The sequence below is a fragment of the Protomyctophum bolini genome (genome assembly GCF_963924005.1).
Source record: "Protomyctophum bolini genome assembly, chromosome: 16".
Lineage (NCBI taxonomy): Eukaryota > Metazoa > Chordata > Actinopteri > Myctophiformes > Myctophidae > Protomyctophum > Protomyctophum bolini.
Genome location: NC_137877.1, coordinates 9,902,472 through 9,919,267, shown reverse-complemented (window position 1 = coordinate 9,919,267; position 16,796 = coordinate 9,902,472). Strand labels below are relative to the sequence as shown.

At 47.3% G+C, this 16,796-nt stretch overlaps 1 protein-coding gene across 7 annotated transcripts in view; it reads left to right on the top strand.

The window, feature by feature from the left end:
- The window catches only part of caska (calcium/calmodulin-dependent serine protein kinase a), a 135,731-nt gene that overhangs the window by 100,002 nt on the left and 18,933 nt on the right, over positions 1-16,796 (top strand). For 4 of the 7 annotated variants that reach the window (XM_080785455.1, XM_080785453.1, XM_080785451.1 and 1 more), the window contains exons 11-18: positions 626-747; positions 6,534-6,611; positions 9,076-9,123; positions 11,423-11,503; positions 14,473-14,664; positions 14,931-15,009; positions 16,420-16,505; positions 16,667-16,738. In XM_080785455.1, the coding sequence (XP_080641581.1) occupies positions 626-747; positions 6,534-6,611; positions 9,076-9,123; positions 11,423-11,503; positions 14,473-14,664; positions 14,931-15,009; positions 16,420-16,505; positions 16,667-16,738 (758 nt within the window). The remainder of the gene's footprint in view (positions 1-625; positions 748-6,533; positions 6,612-9,075; positions 9,124-11,422; positions 11,504-14,472; positions 14,665-14,930; positions 15,010-16,419; positions 16,506-16,666; positions 16,739-16,796) is intronic. The other 3 variants (XM_080785456.1, XM_080785454.1, XM_080785452.1) reach the window with 1 other exon arrangement.

The following is a 16,796-nucleotide window of genomic DNA, read 5'->3' as shown; positions in this document are numbered from 1 at the left end:
ACAACGTTACTTTAGCCAGCATGAGACGGATAAAATGAACTACTCGCCTATTGCCACGGCGGTTCCATGTTTAACGTAATTCCAAAGTGCGTCACGGTAGCATGGCTTTCATATCGTAACTATATGAAGCTTGTGTTTAATCCACATGTGTTCTTGTTTATTTGACCAGACTAGCGCTCCGAACGGCAGCCGTATCATCACTTACTTTTACATTCAACAAACTGTCATGGCAGCTTGGTTACAACCAAAACAGACTTATATCCTCTTCAAAATAAGAGCAACTTGTTTTGACTGAACCGGTTATGTGCACCCCTGGTCTAGGTGTCGGGGAGGTATGCCTGATTTTATATGGAATTGCGCACCGGTCTAAATATAGAAAATAGCAGATAGAAGCTCACAATAGGATGCGTTGTGAGCTTGAACATTGGCTATTTTCGCCACCACATGCAGTTACGTATGACTTGAGCTATAGAGTGAAAGTAAAACATTTGAAGAAGGATGGTAGAAATGGCATTTATGAAGATGCCACGTTACGAAACGTTTTGATGTCCTCACAACTATCCTAATAGAAACGCGCGTGTGTGTGTGTGTGTGTGTGTGTGTGTGTGTGTGTGTGTGCTTACAGGAGCTGTGTCTCAGGTGCTGGACAGTTTGGAAGAGATTCACGCTTTGACAGACTGCAGTGAGAAGGATTTGGACTTTCTTCACAGCGTTTTCCAGGACCAACATCTACACACGCTGCTTGACGTAAGTGTCATTGCACAGAACCAGTAATCGATTCCCAACGGATCCCCCAACGGTTTCAGTCCACTCAACCTCCTCTTGTGTGTTGGCTATAGTGAGACGCTCCTAGCGAGACTTACTGTACAGCTGATGTACAAGCTCACATCACATCACCGATGGGACAGTTGTGAGCTTAGAGTTCTGCTAAAGATGTTTACATTGAGGCGGATGGAGGCGCACTTTTCACGTCCGGTTTATTCCCGTTTTTATCGGTTTCCTAGCAACCTATAGAGCAGAGGTTTTCAACTGGTTGTCCGTCGTGGACCACTGGTGGTCCGTGAAGGTATTGCATAATGTGGTCCCTGACCATTCATTTAGTAATGTAGGAAACTGAAGATTTGTTTTTATCGACCACTAGTTGGGGAATGACCTGGCGATGTATGATGACATGATCAATGTTGTCGGTGGTCAAGAACTTCCACAGAAAAGGGAGTTAGAATTCCAAGGCAAGGTCTACCATTATTGACTGTTTGAGTCACCATTATGAGGAAATGTGCCCATATAATCATGCAAACATGTGTACGCTATGTATGAGTTTAATTATGGAAGTTAAGAGAGCAGAATAAGGGCAACCATGGGAAAGGAATAGTTCTCAATCTTTGTTGAGCTCCGGACCACTAGCATTATGTCATTTAAATAATGGCTGTTCAGGGCTTGATTTAATTCACCTTAAATTAATTTAACAAATTAAACAAAGCCCTTAACAGTCAATATTTCAAGCTTTCCCCCCAGCCAAAAGTGGTCCCGAGGTTGATTTTCTCATTGCCAGTTAATAATATGTCATTATCAAGTCTTTTGAAAGAGTGAGTGCTCATTCATCAAAGATATGCGCTGAGAATTATGCTACTTTCTCCAGTACTTTGGCAAAAAGGGTCATTTAGATTTGGGTCTAAAAGTATTGAGACTGTCACATGCATGCACACACACACACACACACACACACACACACACACACACACACACACACACACACACACAATTAAAAATACTGAGGAATAACTCCTACAGATAAAGACTGGTTAATTATTGCAACATATCTGAAGATAAAAAGGGGGAAAAGTTATTTTAGAAGTCTTGTGAGTAAAACATCTAAAAGAGGAGGAGGAGGATTTCGTGCCATTAATCATCCTCAGTAAATCTGACTGGGCTTCTTCTGAATAAAATGAAATCCACTTAGTTTTTGTTCTGATGGAACACACAGAGGTGGCATGATTTGGGCTATAATGCAGAGGAAACAAAAAAAGAACCGAAATGTCTCGCATCTCTTAATAGGAGACACTTCATTGGAACCGCGACTGCCTGGAAAAGAGAATTAATGGTTCTTAACAGCAGCTTGGGGTTGTGAGGATTTGCAGCAATAAAATGTGAAGTACTTTCTTCTTTTAGTCAGACGCAGAACACACACACACACACACACACACACACACACACACACACCCTTTGTTCTTTTGTGTGCTGGATGAAGACGAATGGCGGGGCAGAGTGCAAGCTACGACTCTGACTAACGCTCTGCGGCTGCTTGCGTCTGGAGGAGTCAGATTTGACTTTGCAGAGAAACTGACCACAGTGCTGTGCGTGATCGGACATCAGGTGGTTCTCCCCACCACACTAGCAGTGCAGGCACACTGATGGAAGAGGCTATAGTTGGATAGAGTGGAACGATCACAGTGACATTATCTCTAAAAAATGATGTCCAGCCATTGAGATCAAAGTATTTTTGATCCCTCTCTCTCTGTCTCTATTTTGAGCCGTCCGTCCTCCTGGCCTTTTGAGCGTCTATAACCCTGTGTCAATCAATACTGTATGTGGTACAGCTGGCCCAGTAAGAGCTCTAGTGGAGGCCATGAGTCAGTCAGTCAGTCAGTCCATCAGTTACCACTTCAATTCACAGCAGTGTAGGAGCCGCCAGGCAGCCCTGCCCGCTCTGCTCATATCAGGACTACAGGCCACATTAGGACACATTTATGGCACTTGGGTGTGTGTGTGTGTGTGTGTGTGTGTGTGTGTGTGTGTGTGTGTGTGTCTGTCTGCGTGTGCGTGCATGCGCACGCACGTGCATGCATAAGAGATCGCTTCAACAGTGAGAAGACTTGCAGGGAGAGAAGCTGCCAGATTTGCAGTTGCCCTCGTAACACTGGGAGCCTGGGACTGCAGATGTAGGGCTTTCAGCGCCACTTTCACACTGAGAGAAGGAAGGAGAGGGAGCAGAGAGGAGAGATAGAGGAGAGAGAGAGAGAGAGAGAGAGAGAGAGAGAGACACACACAGAGAGGAGGATATAGCCCAGCCCCGGTCCGTGAAGGAACAATGGCACCTATTGTCAAGCCTCACTTCCATTCACAAGGCAGACACAGCCAGCCTCCAAAGCAGTATCTGCCCCATCCATCTGCATGCAGAGGCTGACATTGCCCTCCACTCCACCCACCCAAACACATACAGGCTGGGGGTGAGACTGGGAGAGCCAGCAAAACAGAGCATGGATGGAGCCTCGGTGGTTTAGATAACTTGTGTCTTCTGCGTTTGTTTGTGTGTGGGTGTGTGTCTGTGTGTGTTCGGCTGGCTGCACATCTCTGACACACACGCTCGCAGTCTCCTGGGTGAGTGTGAGTTTTTTTCGTCTTTTTTCTCATCTCCCTTTTTTGCTGTCTTTAGGAGAAGAGTATTTTGTCACAAGATGCTGTAAACTAATTTGAAGTCAGACAGCCCACTCCCCCCCCTCGTGTGTGTGTGTGTGTGTGTGTGTGTGTGTGTGTGCGCGTGTGTGTGTGTGTGTGCGCACGCGCACACACGTCTCTTGTTTTTTCCCCCCCGACATGTTTAATGAGGTGCTTTAGTCGAGCGCATTTGTTGTTGTTCACATTTCACTAGTTCCGTAAGCGGCTCAGTTCCTTCCTAGTTAGCGGAGGCAGGTGGTGTGTGTAGGTTGCGTATAGTTGTCCTTGAGGAAACCCACAGCTATAAAAAGGAAAGGGTGAGCACATCACAACTCTGAGCTCCTCTCTTCTGCTCAAAACGTATGAAGGCCTTCTCGTTTGCGCAACGGTGTAATTAGTGCTCCTAAGCCGTGCACTCGTGTGCCTGTGTGATGTCGGGTTATAGACGGTCACAGTGTGTGTGTGTGTGTGTGTGTGTGTGTGTTGTGGTTCCCATATCATACCACCCTATACTTAGTAAACTAATACTTATATAGTTCGGCTGGGATATGGCTCTGGTACTTGGTCCTCTTTTTGTCTTGCAAACGTCGCAACGCCGAAAATAGTGCCACGTAGTGAGCTTTTAGATCTGAAATTGTCGTGGAGTGCCCCCCCCCCCCCCACCCCACCCAAAATAGGGATGCCAGGTTTCTGTAATGGTTTAACCCTTTTCTGGGTGTCTGTGTTCCCCTGGAGGTGGAGGGGGGGAGCACTGTATCTCTCTCTCTCTCTCTCTCTCTCAATGAGAGCTATTTGTTCAGCCTTCCCCATGCTCTCCATTATGCATCTGTGTTTGCTATAAATGCACACATGCATAAAGCACACGGACTGTGTGTGTTCTTACCCAGTGGATGTCCTCGGGCTCACACACACACACACACACACACACACACACACACACGGGCACATTTCTACACTGACGGTAAAATCTGAACCGATTTCCTATCTGTTATCTCTCCACGTTGTGTCATCAACCGCGCTCTAAACGTCATCGAGCAGCATGGGAACTGGATGCTGGAAAATCTGCTATGTTGTCCTTGAGATGAACACTGGGATTTCAATTTACTGTCAGTCGATTTTTCAAAAATAGCAGACCTACAAGCTCGTATAGAGCGCCACTCGGTGGCGCGCTATGAGCTTGTAGATCTGATATTTTTCAATAGCCAAAGCATAACATAATGCTAACACCAAAATGGGTTAAAGCTAGCAAATGTCTAAACATGCAAACATCTAAGCATGAAACATCACTGAATGTGACAAACTGAGCCTAGTAGGACTATAGTAAATAATAAATAAAGTAAAAAATTAAATCACCATAATATTCTGTAGAAAAAGACGTATTTAGCCCCATGTTCGAATGCCCCCGCCCCCCCTGTCAAAAACGGCAAAAATACCTTAAACGAAAGAAAGCAGCAAATGAAAAAAGAATTAACACCCATCTTTTACTTTCTCTAATAACAACCTAAAACATGAACCTTGGTTGGAAAAAAACCCCCAAAGTTGTCCTTTAATATAGAAAATGTAATGTTCTGTCATAGTTGTTAATAATGTTGTGTTTATCATTGCCTCACATGCCTTTGGGACAGTGTGTTGCCCTGATCACAGGGAAAGCGGAAGATGTTTGGCTCCTTTTGTGTGGTGTCGAAATATCTCTTACGAAAGTGTGTGTGTGTGTGTGTGTGTGTGTGTGTGTGTGTGTGTGCGCGTGCGCGCATACATTCACTCAGCATGTGTTCTGCCGGTCAGACAGTTGTCAGTCACATTCTGGATAAATCACCTGTTTTAAAGCACAGACAGTCATATGATTCAAGTCACATCCTTCCCTGTGTAGACTGCACAAAGGTGCTTATTCACACGTGTTGTGATGATATGCATTAGGCCACATCCACATTGTAAAATCCTCCGTAAGCGTCCATTTGGGACCAATTATTTAACTAGTGACCCCATGGAAGCAAACTTTGCCGTGTGTGTAATATACTGTAGAATGCAACTCTCAGCATACCGCAAGTCCATTATGGACCCGACAAACAAGAATCCAAACACAGACATGCGCATACAACAAACCAAGGCTGTGGAAGACGAGGTCAGTTTGAATAATTTTATTAGTCAGCTGGCTTTCTGTAAACCGAGGCCTTGAGTGGTCCTGTGAGTCAGTGCCGTTCTGTCTCTATAAAAGGCTGTTGTGTCTCCCATCAGAGAGCTAAACGAACAAGAGCCCTTTATTATCATTTCAGCCTGAGACTGTGCGTCTAATAAGTCCGGCAGCAGATTCTGGGTTCACTCACTGTTTACAATTACAAATACTAATAAATAATTCCTCAATTCCATACGGTACACATGCGCCGCTGACACATCCTCCCATAGCATACCGTGAAACTGTGGACACACACACCCTGGAGGTCAGAATCTTTCATATGGGCCTACAAAACACATAATTATTGCTCCTACAGATTTTGTCCAAACATCACGCAAATCAGTACACATTATCTAGTATAATGTCATAATCCACCCACTGCCAGCTTTGCTTCGTTGTTCCATAATAGCTTTTAAGTATAGTCACAGAATCTTTATCTCCACTATGGTCGATCCCGCGACCGGTGAAAATCCCCGGAGCGCTTTACACATCTGCCTTTTAGACAGTAGCACCACCAGGACTCAGTGGCCTTGTGGTTAGAGTGTCTGCCCTGAGACTGGGAGGTCGGGGTTCGATCCCCGGCCGGGTCATACCAAAGACTCTAAAAATGGGACCCAGTGCCTCCCTGCTTGACACTCAGCATCAAGGGTTGGATTGGGGGTAAGTCCCTGCGACATACTAGCGTCATGTCCAGGGGGTGTACTTCGAGCTGCCTCACGCTACAGAAACAGGAGATAGGCTCCTGCCCCTATGGGCCCCATGGCTCGGCAAGGCTACAGAAACAGGAGATAGGCTCCTGCCCCTATGGGCCCCATGGCTCGGCAAGGCTACTTACTTTTACCACCAGGACTCGGGATCGTTGTTCACTTCTCCACCATTTGATTGATTGATTGATTGTCTGTGTCTTTATTTTGTGTCTTTTCAGCTGTATGACAAAATCAACACCAAGTCCTCCCCTAATATCAGAAACCCCCGCAGTGATGCAGTACAGAGAGCCAAAGAGGTGAGCACGCACGCACGCACACACACACACACACACACACACACACACACACACACACACACACACTCTTGACAGTTATCTCACGGATAACTCGCAAACATCCACAGCATTGTATTCTACTTCTCCTCCGGTCATATCGGTAAGTCTCTTTTTTAATGATGAGCCGATGATGTTGTCGGCAGATTTACTCCCCTGTCTTCTCTATGAGCACCTCCTATAACTACGTCACGCTGTTCTGTTTCTGTTCACCTCGAAGCTCAGCCTATATATTAACCCACTCTGTCCACTTGTTGATCACTAAAACCTTTCTAACTCTTCACTAGTGGAACACCTATAGCGTTGTTGCACTGCTTGTCTCTTCGCCGGGGGGGTAAGTTGGGATGATGTGTTGGATCTAAAGGCTTTCTGAGCTGTCACGTGAATAACCACAGACACTGATTTTTGGTGCCATGCATTTCCATGGTGGGAGGGTTTCAAAATGGCATGCTGCTTTTTTACGCCGCTTCGGTCCAGGAAACCCGTTCAGAAGTCATTTTATTGGTTTGCGAGAAGCGCAGACGCGCCACTGGTGGAAACCGACCGTTTTCCCCTGCATTTCAGAGAAGTTGACGACGTTGGAGCTGAAAGTCAGAGAGTTGAGGTTTTGATAGACGTTTTTTAGTTTTTTTCGTTTGGACGGTTACTTCATAGAGTAGTGGTTCTGGGGAAACCCCAAGGGGACCTCAGCAAATATACTGTATCATCAAAATAGGTTTCACCACTTTAACTATATTTAATTATAACACACACATTTCTTTTAACACAATTCTCTCCATAAGAAAAGATTGTTGTTAAAAGAAATTCAAAACATTCAAGTGTGTGAGATTGTTTCTCTGTATCCCCATTGGCTGGCACATGGCACGCTAGTCTTTATTGGAAGATGCACAATACGTCGTAGTAAAAAGTCCATAGACTTGTTAATAGTTATCGGTTCAATATACAACTCACAAACACTTCTTCTTCTATTTTTGCTACTTTTGTGTGACACCATAGTAATAGTATGACGAAGTAGGGCATTCAGGTTTAGGTAAAAAAATAAAAATCACACACACACACACACACACACACACACACACACACACAATATCCATGGGTGTATTTGTGAGCTATAGTAGTGTGATGTAGACGTTTTCCACTCTCGCACAGGACTCCCATTGTGGAGTCCAGGATTTGACACCATTAAAACGTATATACGCGCCGTTAGATTAGAGACGCGTGTGTGTTTACCACACGGTGCGCTACACACACACACACACACACACACACACACACACACACACACAAACACACACACACTAATGCAGGATACAGGGAGGAAGCAGGCGGAGAACAGCAGAGGAATGGTGTGAAAGAATTGCTATAGTTGTTGTGGTGTGTGCGCAGTTGCGCACGCACGTGTATGTGTGTGCGTACATCCATGCCTGTGCTTCGATGCACACTCGTATGTTTGTACATGTGCGTGAGTGTGCGAAGCCCCCCCCAGTTTATATTATGTTTACATTTGTGAGCTTTGTCGGGGGAGCAATTAAAGAAGTCTGAATAGGGAGGTCTGCTGCCTGTCCTTTAAATCCCAGCTGTGTTAATACTGGGGAAAGCTATATACGAGAGGAGGTGCCCATGCTTTGTTTTATGTGGCTTTTGGTTCGTGTCAAATAGGGCCTGGCTAATTAACGCCGCTCTAGAACGCCGTGTCAGAGGAGTTCTCCGCCTTGGTATTAGAGCAGATCGAGACTCACATTTTCCACCCCGAAGCACTCGAAGCAGTCTCTCAGAGGGATTATGGATGGGACCCAACGCTAGATGTGGTAACGTTACGGCTTTATATATGTGGGGTGTTGGGGGTGAGAGTTCTAGTCAAAGACAGACTTGTCTTTTATTACGTTGTCCTTCTTTTTGCTCAGAACTGAGCATCACTTTCACTTAAGCACTACAAACACGCTCCTAAGCTTTCTTCTTTCTAGGCGATGCAGTGCTGCTGCGAAACCGCGAACACTTCTTTCATCTATTCTCGCTTTTCTGTTAGGGGGCTTTTTCCTTCTTCTTTCCACTGCTTTGCTCCTGCGTACTGATCCCCTCTCCGGCTGCAAACCGAAATTCTTTGAGCCAATCACACTGTGGCCTTCTGGGAGTTTTCTCTGACCCAGTGGAGCAGGGGGTGAGCTGTTTCAAGGATAACTAACAAGGGTTTCTTCTTGTTCTAACCATGAACTTTAGATGTTAGAACTATAGATACTAACCCTCTCCCCACACATCATGGGTTAATTATTTTTTGGGAAGGTTTTTATTTTTATTTTTTTTACTCTCCCCCTGACCTCTGTCCTCTCTTGACCTTGACCTTTCAACCTTTCGACCCTTGAGTTCTCTTAACCAGGACAGTTCAGCGACATGTGTGTAACCCCTTCTTCCTGTGTCTTCCTCCGGCAAGATTTCCTCCCAAGACGGAGCAAGTGGCGCTTTGAAACATCTGGAATGTGTAAGCCCCACCCCCCCCGAGACCTGTTCACACGTTCACACCTCTCTTACCACCCTCACAACAACAACACCAACAACAAACAGAACCAAAGACAAACAAACAGATGCCTCGGCTCGTTATGCATATACTGGTATCACCTGGGCTCTTTGAGCTCATCTGAGATCCGTTGTTGTTCACTGGATCTCTAACCTGGACGGAGCGGAATCATTTCTGGAGATCCGGAGGATTTTCAACTGCATGCGTTATTAGTGGGGTCAACTGAGGCTGTGTGTGTGTGTGTGTGTGTGTGTGTGTGTGTGTGTGTGGTCAGTGCTGGCTCTTTCTGTGAGATGAGTGGATGAGACCAATCGCAAGTTACAGATACGGAATGGCATTCCTGTGACCAAATGCACACATACACTTGTCCTACGTGAGAAAGTGCACGCACGTGCGCTCACACACACACACACACACACACACACACACACAATATATAGAGAGTATGTTGTTAAATCTGTCTAAACAACATTCTGTCTATCATGACACAGGAACAAGTCCTGTCGTCTATTATAACAGTACTGTATGTTTTAAGTTTTAACTGTGGGCGAAGTGCATTATTTGTCTATGGGACCCCGGCGACTATACCGCCGATAGCAGGCGAACGGCCGATAGTCGAAAAGTGGTCGGAGGAACGTCGCCCCGAAAAGATACAAATAATTCATCTTTTTTGGGGCGATTAGGCGATGTGTCGGCCTGATGCACACAGTTCTACGGCATGACCCGTGTTCCCCTGCCGCTATTTAATCCATGTTTCTGCTGCTTAACCCATTCTGACCTGAGATCAGATTCATACGAGGATTCCACTGAACACACACTGGTCTGATTAACCCATTCTGACCTGAGATCAGATTAAAAAAATGTCAGTCGTTCTTCGATTTTTCAAAAATAGCAGACCTACAAGCTCGTAGCGCGCCACTCGGTGGCGCGCTACGAGCTTGTAGATCTGCTATTTTTCAGTAGCTAAAGCATAACATGATGCTAACACCAAAATGGGTTCCCGGTCAGAATGGGTTAATACGCTAAAAACCCGCTGTTTGTTTTATGTGTTTAATTCGACGTTTTTTAATAAGAGCGGATTTGTCACGGACCTGGTGACGAGGGCCGTCGCGTTATGATGACGAAACCGGAAATCTGGGCCGCAAGGGCTTCTGGGAAAATGAGTTCAACGCAAAGTGGACGGTGGTTTTTTGTGACTTTCCAGTTTCCACCACTGTGCTGAAGAGGTGATCTTTAAGAGACTGCGGCGGGAAAATGGGGAGTGAGTCTGCAGTTCTGAGTGAGAGAGAGAGAGAGGGAGAGAGGGGGGGAGTTTATTATCCACAGCTTGGGGGAACCAGGAGGGAGAAGAGTCTAGGAACGTGTGGTTCTGAGTTCTGACCAGATTATTTTAGGGCAGGGACGAACAGGCTTTGTGACGTTTTGTCTGCTGTATAAGTGAGGTAAGGGGGTTGCCATGCCCTTCGTTATCCTTATTGGGTCGTCACCAGTGCGTTGTATACTGCGCGTGTATGGCAACAACAACAACAACAACTGTATAGGCCTGGGACGGGGAAAAGGAGAGACATTTGACATGTTGGAGGTGGTTGAAGACCAGGCGTTGCCTCTGCATTCTGGTTCATTAGGGGTTTAAGTGAGCATGCTGGCTGGGAGACCAGAAAGTCTTAACTCTGACAATATCACAGTGTATGCGCACGCGCACGCGCACACGCACACACCTCTCACCTCTACAATGCCACATTCAGCAGCCAGGCGCAACATAACTTGAAATGACGTACACCAAATCGACTCGCGTCAAAAGGGAAGGGGGGGGGGGGGGGGGTGCTTGAACTTGACCATGCAAGATTCTCGATTGGCTGAACGGTAGATATCCACGTTGGTCTCTAATAATCGACTGTGTTGACGTGGGAGGTGGGATTTAGGGAAGGCTTCGTCCGAGAGACCCCGAGGGGGTCGGTTCTCAGTATGCAAGTTTTCCCCCAACTCTCCAGTCCTACAAGGGTGTGTGTGTGTGTGTGTGTGTGTGTGTGTGTGTGTGTGTGTGTGTGTGTGTGTGTGTGTGTGTGTGTGTGTGTGTGTGTGTGTGTGTGTGTGTGTGTGTGTGTGTGTGTGTGTGTGTGTGTGTGTGTGTGTGCGTGTGTGTGTGTGTGTGTGCGTGTGTGTGTGTGTGTGTGTGTGTGTGTGTGTGACTGTGTGTGTGTGTGTGTGCGTGTGTGTATGCTTTGCCTTTGACGTGTGTTTTTGTCTGTGTGTGCTTCTTCAGGTACTGGAAGAGATCTCCTGCTATCCAGAGAACCACGACGCTAAAGAACTCAGACGGATACTAACCCAGCCTCATTTCATGGTAGGTCACAAGGAGCCCTCCCTCCCCTCCCCGCCCCCCCCCCTTCCCCCCCACACACACACGCACACGTATAATCCAAGGCCGTCATGTTGCCACAGGGTGCAGTAGGCGGCCCCCCTAAGCAATGTTCAGGGCTGCTGACGAGGGACATTCTTGGCCAGACTCGGCCAGACAGAATCCAAACACTTCCATTAAGCACACACCGCTGGCCGCAGTAATCACTCTGCAGCTGGTACTATACCTGTGCTCTCTCTCTCTCTCGTTCCTCGATGCTCTGTCTGGGGAGAGGAGAGAGTGAGAGCGAGGAGAAAAAGATGGGGTGGTGGTGGTGGTGGTGAGAAAAGGGACATGAACTCAACAAGACGAGGAGGGTGTCTACCGGTTTTTTTTAAAGGTTTTATTTCTGTCAGAAAAGCACCCCATTTGGGAGGCTTTGCAGGGTGACATAGGGGAACACTCTGCCAACAAACACTGCAGCGCGCTCGCTCCCCTTGAGGAAGACTCTCCAGAGCCTCATAAGCTGGGTGAGGAAGGAAGTCTAGACTGTGTGTGCGCGTGTGTGTGTGTGTGCGCGTGAGTGTGTGTTTGTGTGTGTGTGTGCGTGTGCGTGTGTGTGTGTGTGTGTGTGTGCGTGTGCGTGTGTGTGTGTGTGGACGTCCTTTTTTCCATGTTGCAGCAGGCAGCGGAAGCTTCTTGATAACAGGAAAATGCTCACAAGGAAAAACCATAATATGCAAGTTTACCGCTTAACTCACTCACTCACTCCACTTTGCTTGCCTCGCAATGTTCAGCACCCCCCCCCCCCCTACCTCCTCCCTTTTTTTAAAGAATGTAATTCTGTAAAAAAACCAACAGTGAATGAATCGTTCTGTCGCCGTTCTCTCTCAAAATGTAAATTTGGTTGTGTGTCTCACTTTCACTATATGGGGAGGAACGCTCCCTTCATTAGCCTCACACTAGAGGGAGCGTTCCCCCCACTGTTATCAGAGAGACCCGCTGCATGGTGACGAAGAGTAACCCAAGTTGCTGCAGAGCTTTGGATGAGTCACCGTCCCTCGGGGGAGCCATGCAGTGCTAAAAACAAAGTAAAGGAGAGTATATGGGACCGAGATCAAAAACCTCAAGATACGAGGAGTTTAGAAGGATCAGAGAAGGCTCTAATAATAAAGCAGGGAGGACAGGAGAGATGATGTGGAGAGGGGTTGACAGTGTTGCGGGGGGGGGGGGGGGGGGGGGGGGGGGCAGGGTCAGTCATGTGTGTCTGAGGTAATGGGTCAGGGGTCTGGCTCCCTCGTACCCTGGATAGAGGGAAGAGGAAAGAAAGGAGGTAGGGAGGGAGGAATGGAGGTGCCGTCGTGTAGTACTGCTTTCCAAGACACACACACACTCGCACAAGGAAAGGAAAGTATGTCTGTGTTAGCTCTGTCTCCTGTAAGAGCTTACTGTGTGTGTGTGTGTGTGTGTGTGTGTGTGTGTGTGTGTGTGTGCAACAGCAGCCGACCACTCCAGTGGACATGGTGAGGATTGTGTGTGCGTGCGCTGTACGTGCGCGTGTGTGCGTGCGAGCACACATTTTCTTTTGTGTGCGCAGCATTTCATACTCTTCAGTTCAAATGAACAAATGTGTGTTGATCTACAATACATTTTCTCTATTGGTCTGTATGTCCTGCTAGTGTGCTACAGTACAATACATTCATTGCTGCTTAATTCTTTGGAGGAGTTGTCCCAACGGTCCCATCTGCACTATACATATGTTAATGCATCCATTTGAAACGAAGCAGATGTACCCGTGAGAGTCCATTTGGTTACATTTGCAGCACGCTCTCTCAGAGTTAAAATAGAAATCCACAAAGCCAAACCTAACCTCGTCTGAACAGTTTGCTTGCAAAGGACGAAGTCGTCATTGTCTCATTGTTCGAGTCTCACTGAGATTATTAGCATATCATTTCGGATACCTACGTTTTTTTTTTTAACGAGCCACCATTCGTGAGGCATTTCGCGCAAGCTCTGTCGATAATTTTTTTTTTCCATCTGTGGCTTCTCTGAACCCGTCTTTCGCTTTTCTCAAGTTACTTTGCGTTTTTTTTTTTTTCTCTTTCTCTCTCACACTGACATATATATGCACCATGGAGGGATTAGTTAACCTCCTTTAACCCCGTACTCATTAGGACACACACATAAACATACCTCCTGTGTGAGAGGTTCACTCTGTGGGTGATGATGTGTTTTGACACGAGAGTTAGAGACGCTGCCACCGCCTTCATGTCTCTGCTTCTCTGATCCGCTCTGCGCGTGCGTGCGTGCGTGCGTGTGAGACAACTCCAGTATGTGTGACTGAAAATAAACAGCATTCCTGACGTGTGTGTGTGTGCGTGCGCGCGAATGTACAAGACACAGTGGAGAGTGGTTTGGTGGCAGTTGCGCTTTGATTGCTATTTCTGTGTGTCAGCGGAGTGAGCTTTGTGAGTGGGTGGGAGCGAGGGGGGGGGGGGGATCAGCAGGCCCCCACTGTGTTAAAGCCACTGCCGCAAAAGGCTGATTAAGGGGACGGGAGGGGAAAAAAGTTGTTCTGCTTTAGAGGAACGGCACAAAGCAATCCAAACTGACAACTGAAACCCCCGCATTTTGATGCTGTGGAATGTAAAGTCCAACACTAGTGTGTGTGTGTGTGTGTGTGTGTGTGTACTGTGTGTGTGTGTGTGTGTGTGTGTGTGTGTGTGTGTGTGTGTGTGTGTGTGTGTGTGTGTGTGTGTGTGTGTGCGTGTGCGTGTGTGTGCGCCTGCGTGTGTGTGTGTGTGTGTGTGTGTGTGTGTGTGTGTGTGTGTGTGTGTGTGTGTGTGTGTGTGTGTGTGTGTGTGTGTGTGTGTGTGTGTGCGTGTGCGTGTGTGTGCGCCTGCGTGTGTGTGTGTGTGTGTGTGTGTGTGTGTGTGTGAGTGTGTGTGTGTGTGTGTGTGTGTGTGTGTGTGCAGGCCTTGCTGCAGACCCACGACGTGGTGGCCCATGAGGTGTACAGCGACGAGGCCCTGCGGGTCACCCCGCCGCCCACCTCCCCCTACCTGAACGGAGACTCCCCCGAGAGCGCCAACGGAGGAGACATGGACCTGGAGAACGTCACCCGAGTCCGCCTGGTCCAGTTCCAGAAGAACACGGACGAACCCATGGTACACACACACACACAGTACCACACACACACACAGTACCACACACACACACAGTACCACACACACACACACACACACACACACACACACACACACACACACAGTACCACACACACACACACACACACACACACACACAGTCATGATCATGATTAGGATAAGATATTTTATTTTATTTTATTTTTGTCTGCACCTTTATGTAACCAAGGCCTCTGAATGTGTGTGTGTGTGTGTGTGTGTGTGTGTGTGTATGTGCACGCGAGCAGGGCATTACGCTGAAGATGAACGATCTGAACCACTGCATCGTGGCGAGGATAATGCACGGAGGGATGATCCACAGACAAGGTACTGTACACTCCTAGCGTTAGAGTTTTATACCCCTGAATGCATGCATGTCATCCTTTCATTTCAAGGGTTATGCATTAGGCCACACGGACGCACGCGCATTTTACAAACCCTTCAACTCAGAGAGCGTACGTACGCTCTCTGAGTCACAAGAGGGTCCTTGAAACAACATCCTCAAGGACCCCCACACACATCCGGGCCAAGTGGTCCAGGCACATCATGCCACACATATATAGGCTTTGGCCTGACGTGCGCGTTGCACGTTCGAGTCCCGTTCACGACGACTAGGGTTGTTCCCAATCGGATCGGGTGATCGGAAAAATCGGGGGGCCGATCCACGTCATTTTCAAATGATCGGAATCGGACCGGGAGCCAAAATGTTTTGATCGGGGACATCCCTAGGATCAATATTATAGCCACGTCATGATATTAGACTGGGCATTGTCTGTGATTTGGGATTATTGTGCTATTGTGATTATGGCATAAACGTGTTCTATAAAATATAAATGTCGGATCGGTAGATGCTCAAAATCAAATGATCGGAATGGGATCGGGAGCAAAGAAACGTGATCGGGACATCCCTAGTGACGACCTTTGCTGCATGTCTCTCCCCTTCTCTCTCTCCCTCTTTCCTGTCAAATCTTCACTTGATACTATCAATAAAGGCAGAATAGCCAAAAACTAATCTTAAAAAAGTGACCCACACACCCACCTCAGTGGGGAAAAGAGTCATGGGGCCATATCTCGCCTTGCTCCTTATCCCTAAACTTCTTTGCCATTGTTTACTTTTTAAATATTTCAAATAGCCGATCTACAAGCTCACAACACGTCGATTTAGATCGGCTAGTTGAACTATTTTACAATATTTTTCTAAAATCGTAAAAAAATGGCAAATATGTTTACGGATAAGGGCGGGTGGTTCAAGATAGGGTCTTGTTACGCAGCCATATCTTGGCAACATCTGCCTCTGCAATAGACGAGTGTGTGATTTCATTAACTGGTCTCTCCCAACCCTTAACGCACCCCTCAGCAACCTTAATCCGGTCGTCTTTACGCACCCCTCACCAACCTTAATCGGGGTGCATACTTAGTTTAGACTAGTCATTGGTTAGACATGGGTTAAGGTTAGGTTTAGGTGTGCTGCCCCGTGGGAGGTTAGGTTTAGGGTGAGGGTTTGAGATAGGTTGTAGTTGTAGGACTAATGGCTGGTCTAACCAATGACTAGTCTAAACCAAAAACTGTCTAAACTAAGTACGGTGCCCCCTTAATCCAGTCTTTTTCAGGGTGATTCCACACAGTGTTCAGGGCTGTTTCTCTCTGTCCTCGAGTGGAATAACGAGGGACAGTGCCGTGCTCTTTGACGGCTCCTCCTCTGATGTATTTCCTCCTGCTCCTCTTTGTTGTTCTCAGGAACGTTGCATGTGGGAGACGAGATCAGGGAAATCAACGGCATCAGCGTGGCCAATCAGACCGTCGAGCAGCTGCAGAAGATGCTGGTCTGTTTGTGTGTGTGCGTGTGCGTGCGTGTGTGTGTGCGTGCGTGCGCACGCGTGCGATTCTCGGTGTGACTGCGGAGATCACAGTGAATACATTCGATGCCGAATTGAAGATAGGGCACCAACCGAGTCTTTCTTGTGTACTTTTCTGTCCAATGCAGAGAGAGATGCGAGGCAGCATCACTTTCAAGATAGTGCCAAGCTACCGGACGCAGCAGGGCTCCTCGTGTGAGGTAACGACCCCACTTCCACTCTCAGCACCCCCCCCCCCCCCCCCCCCCCCCCCCCGGT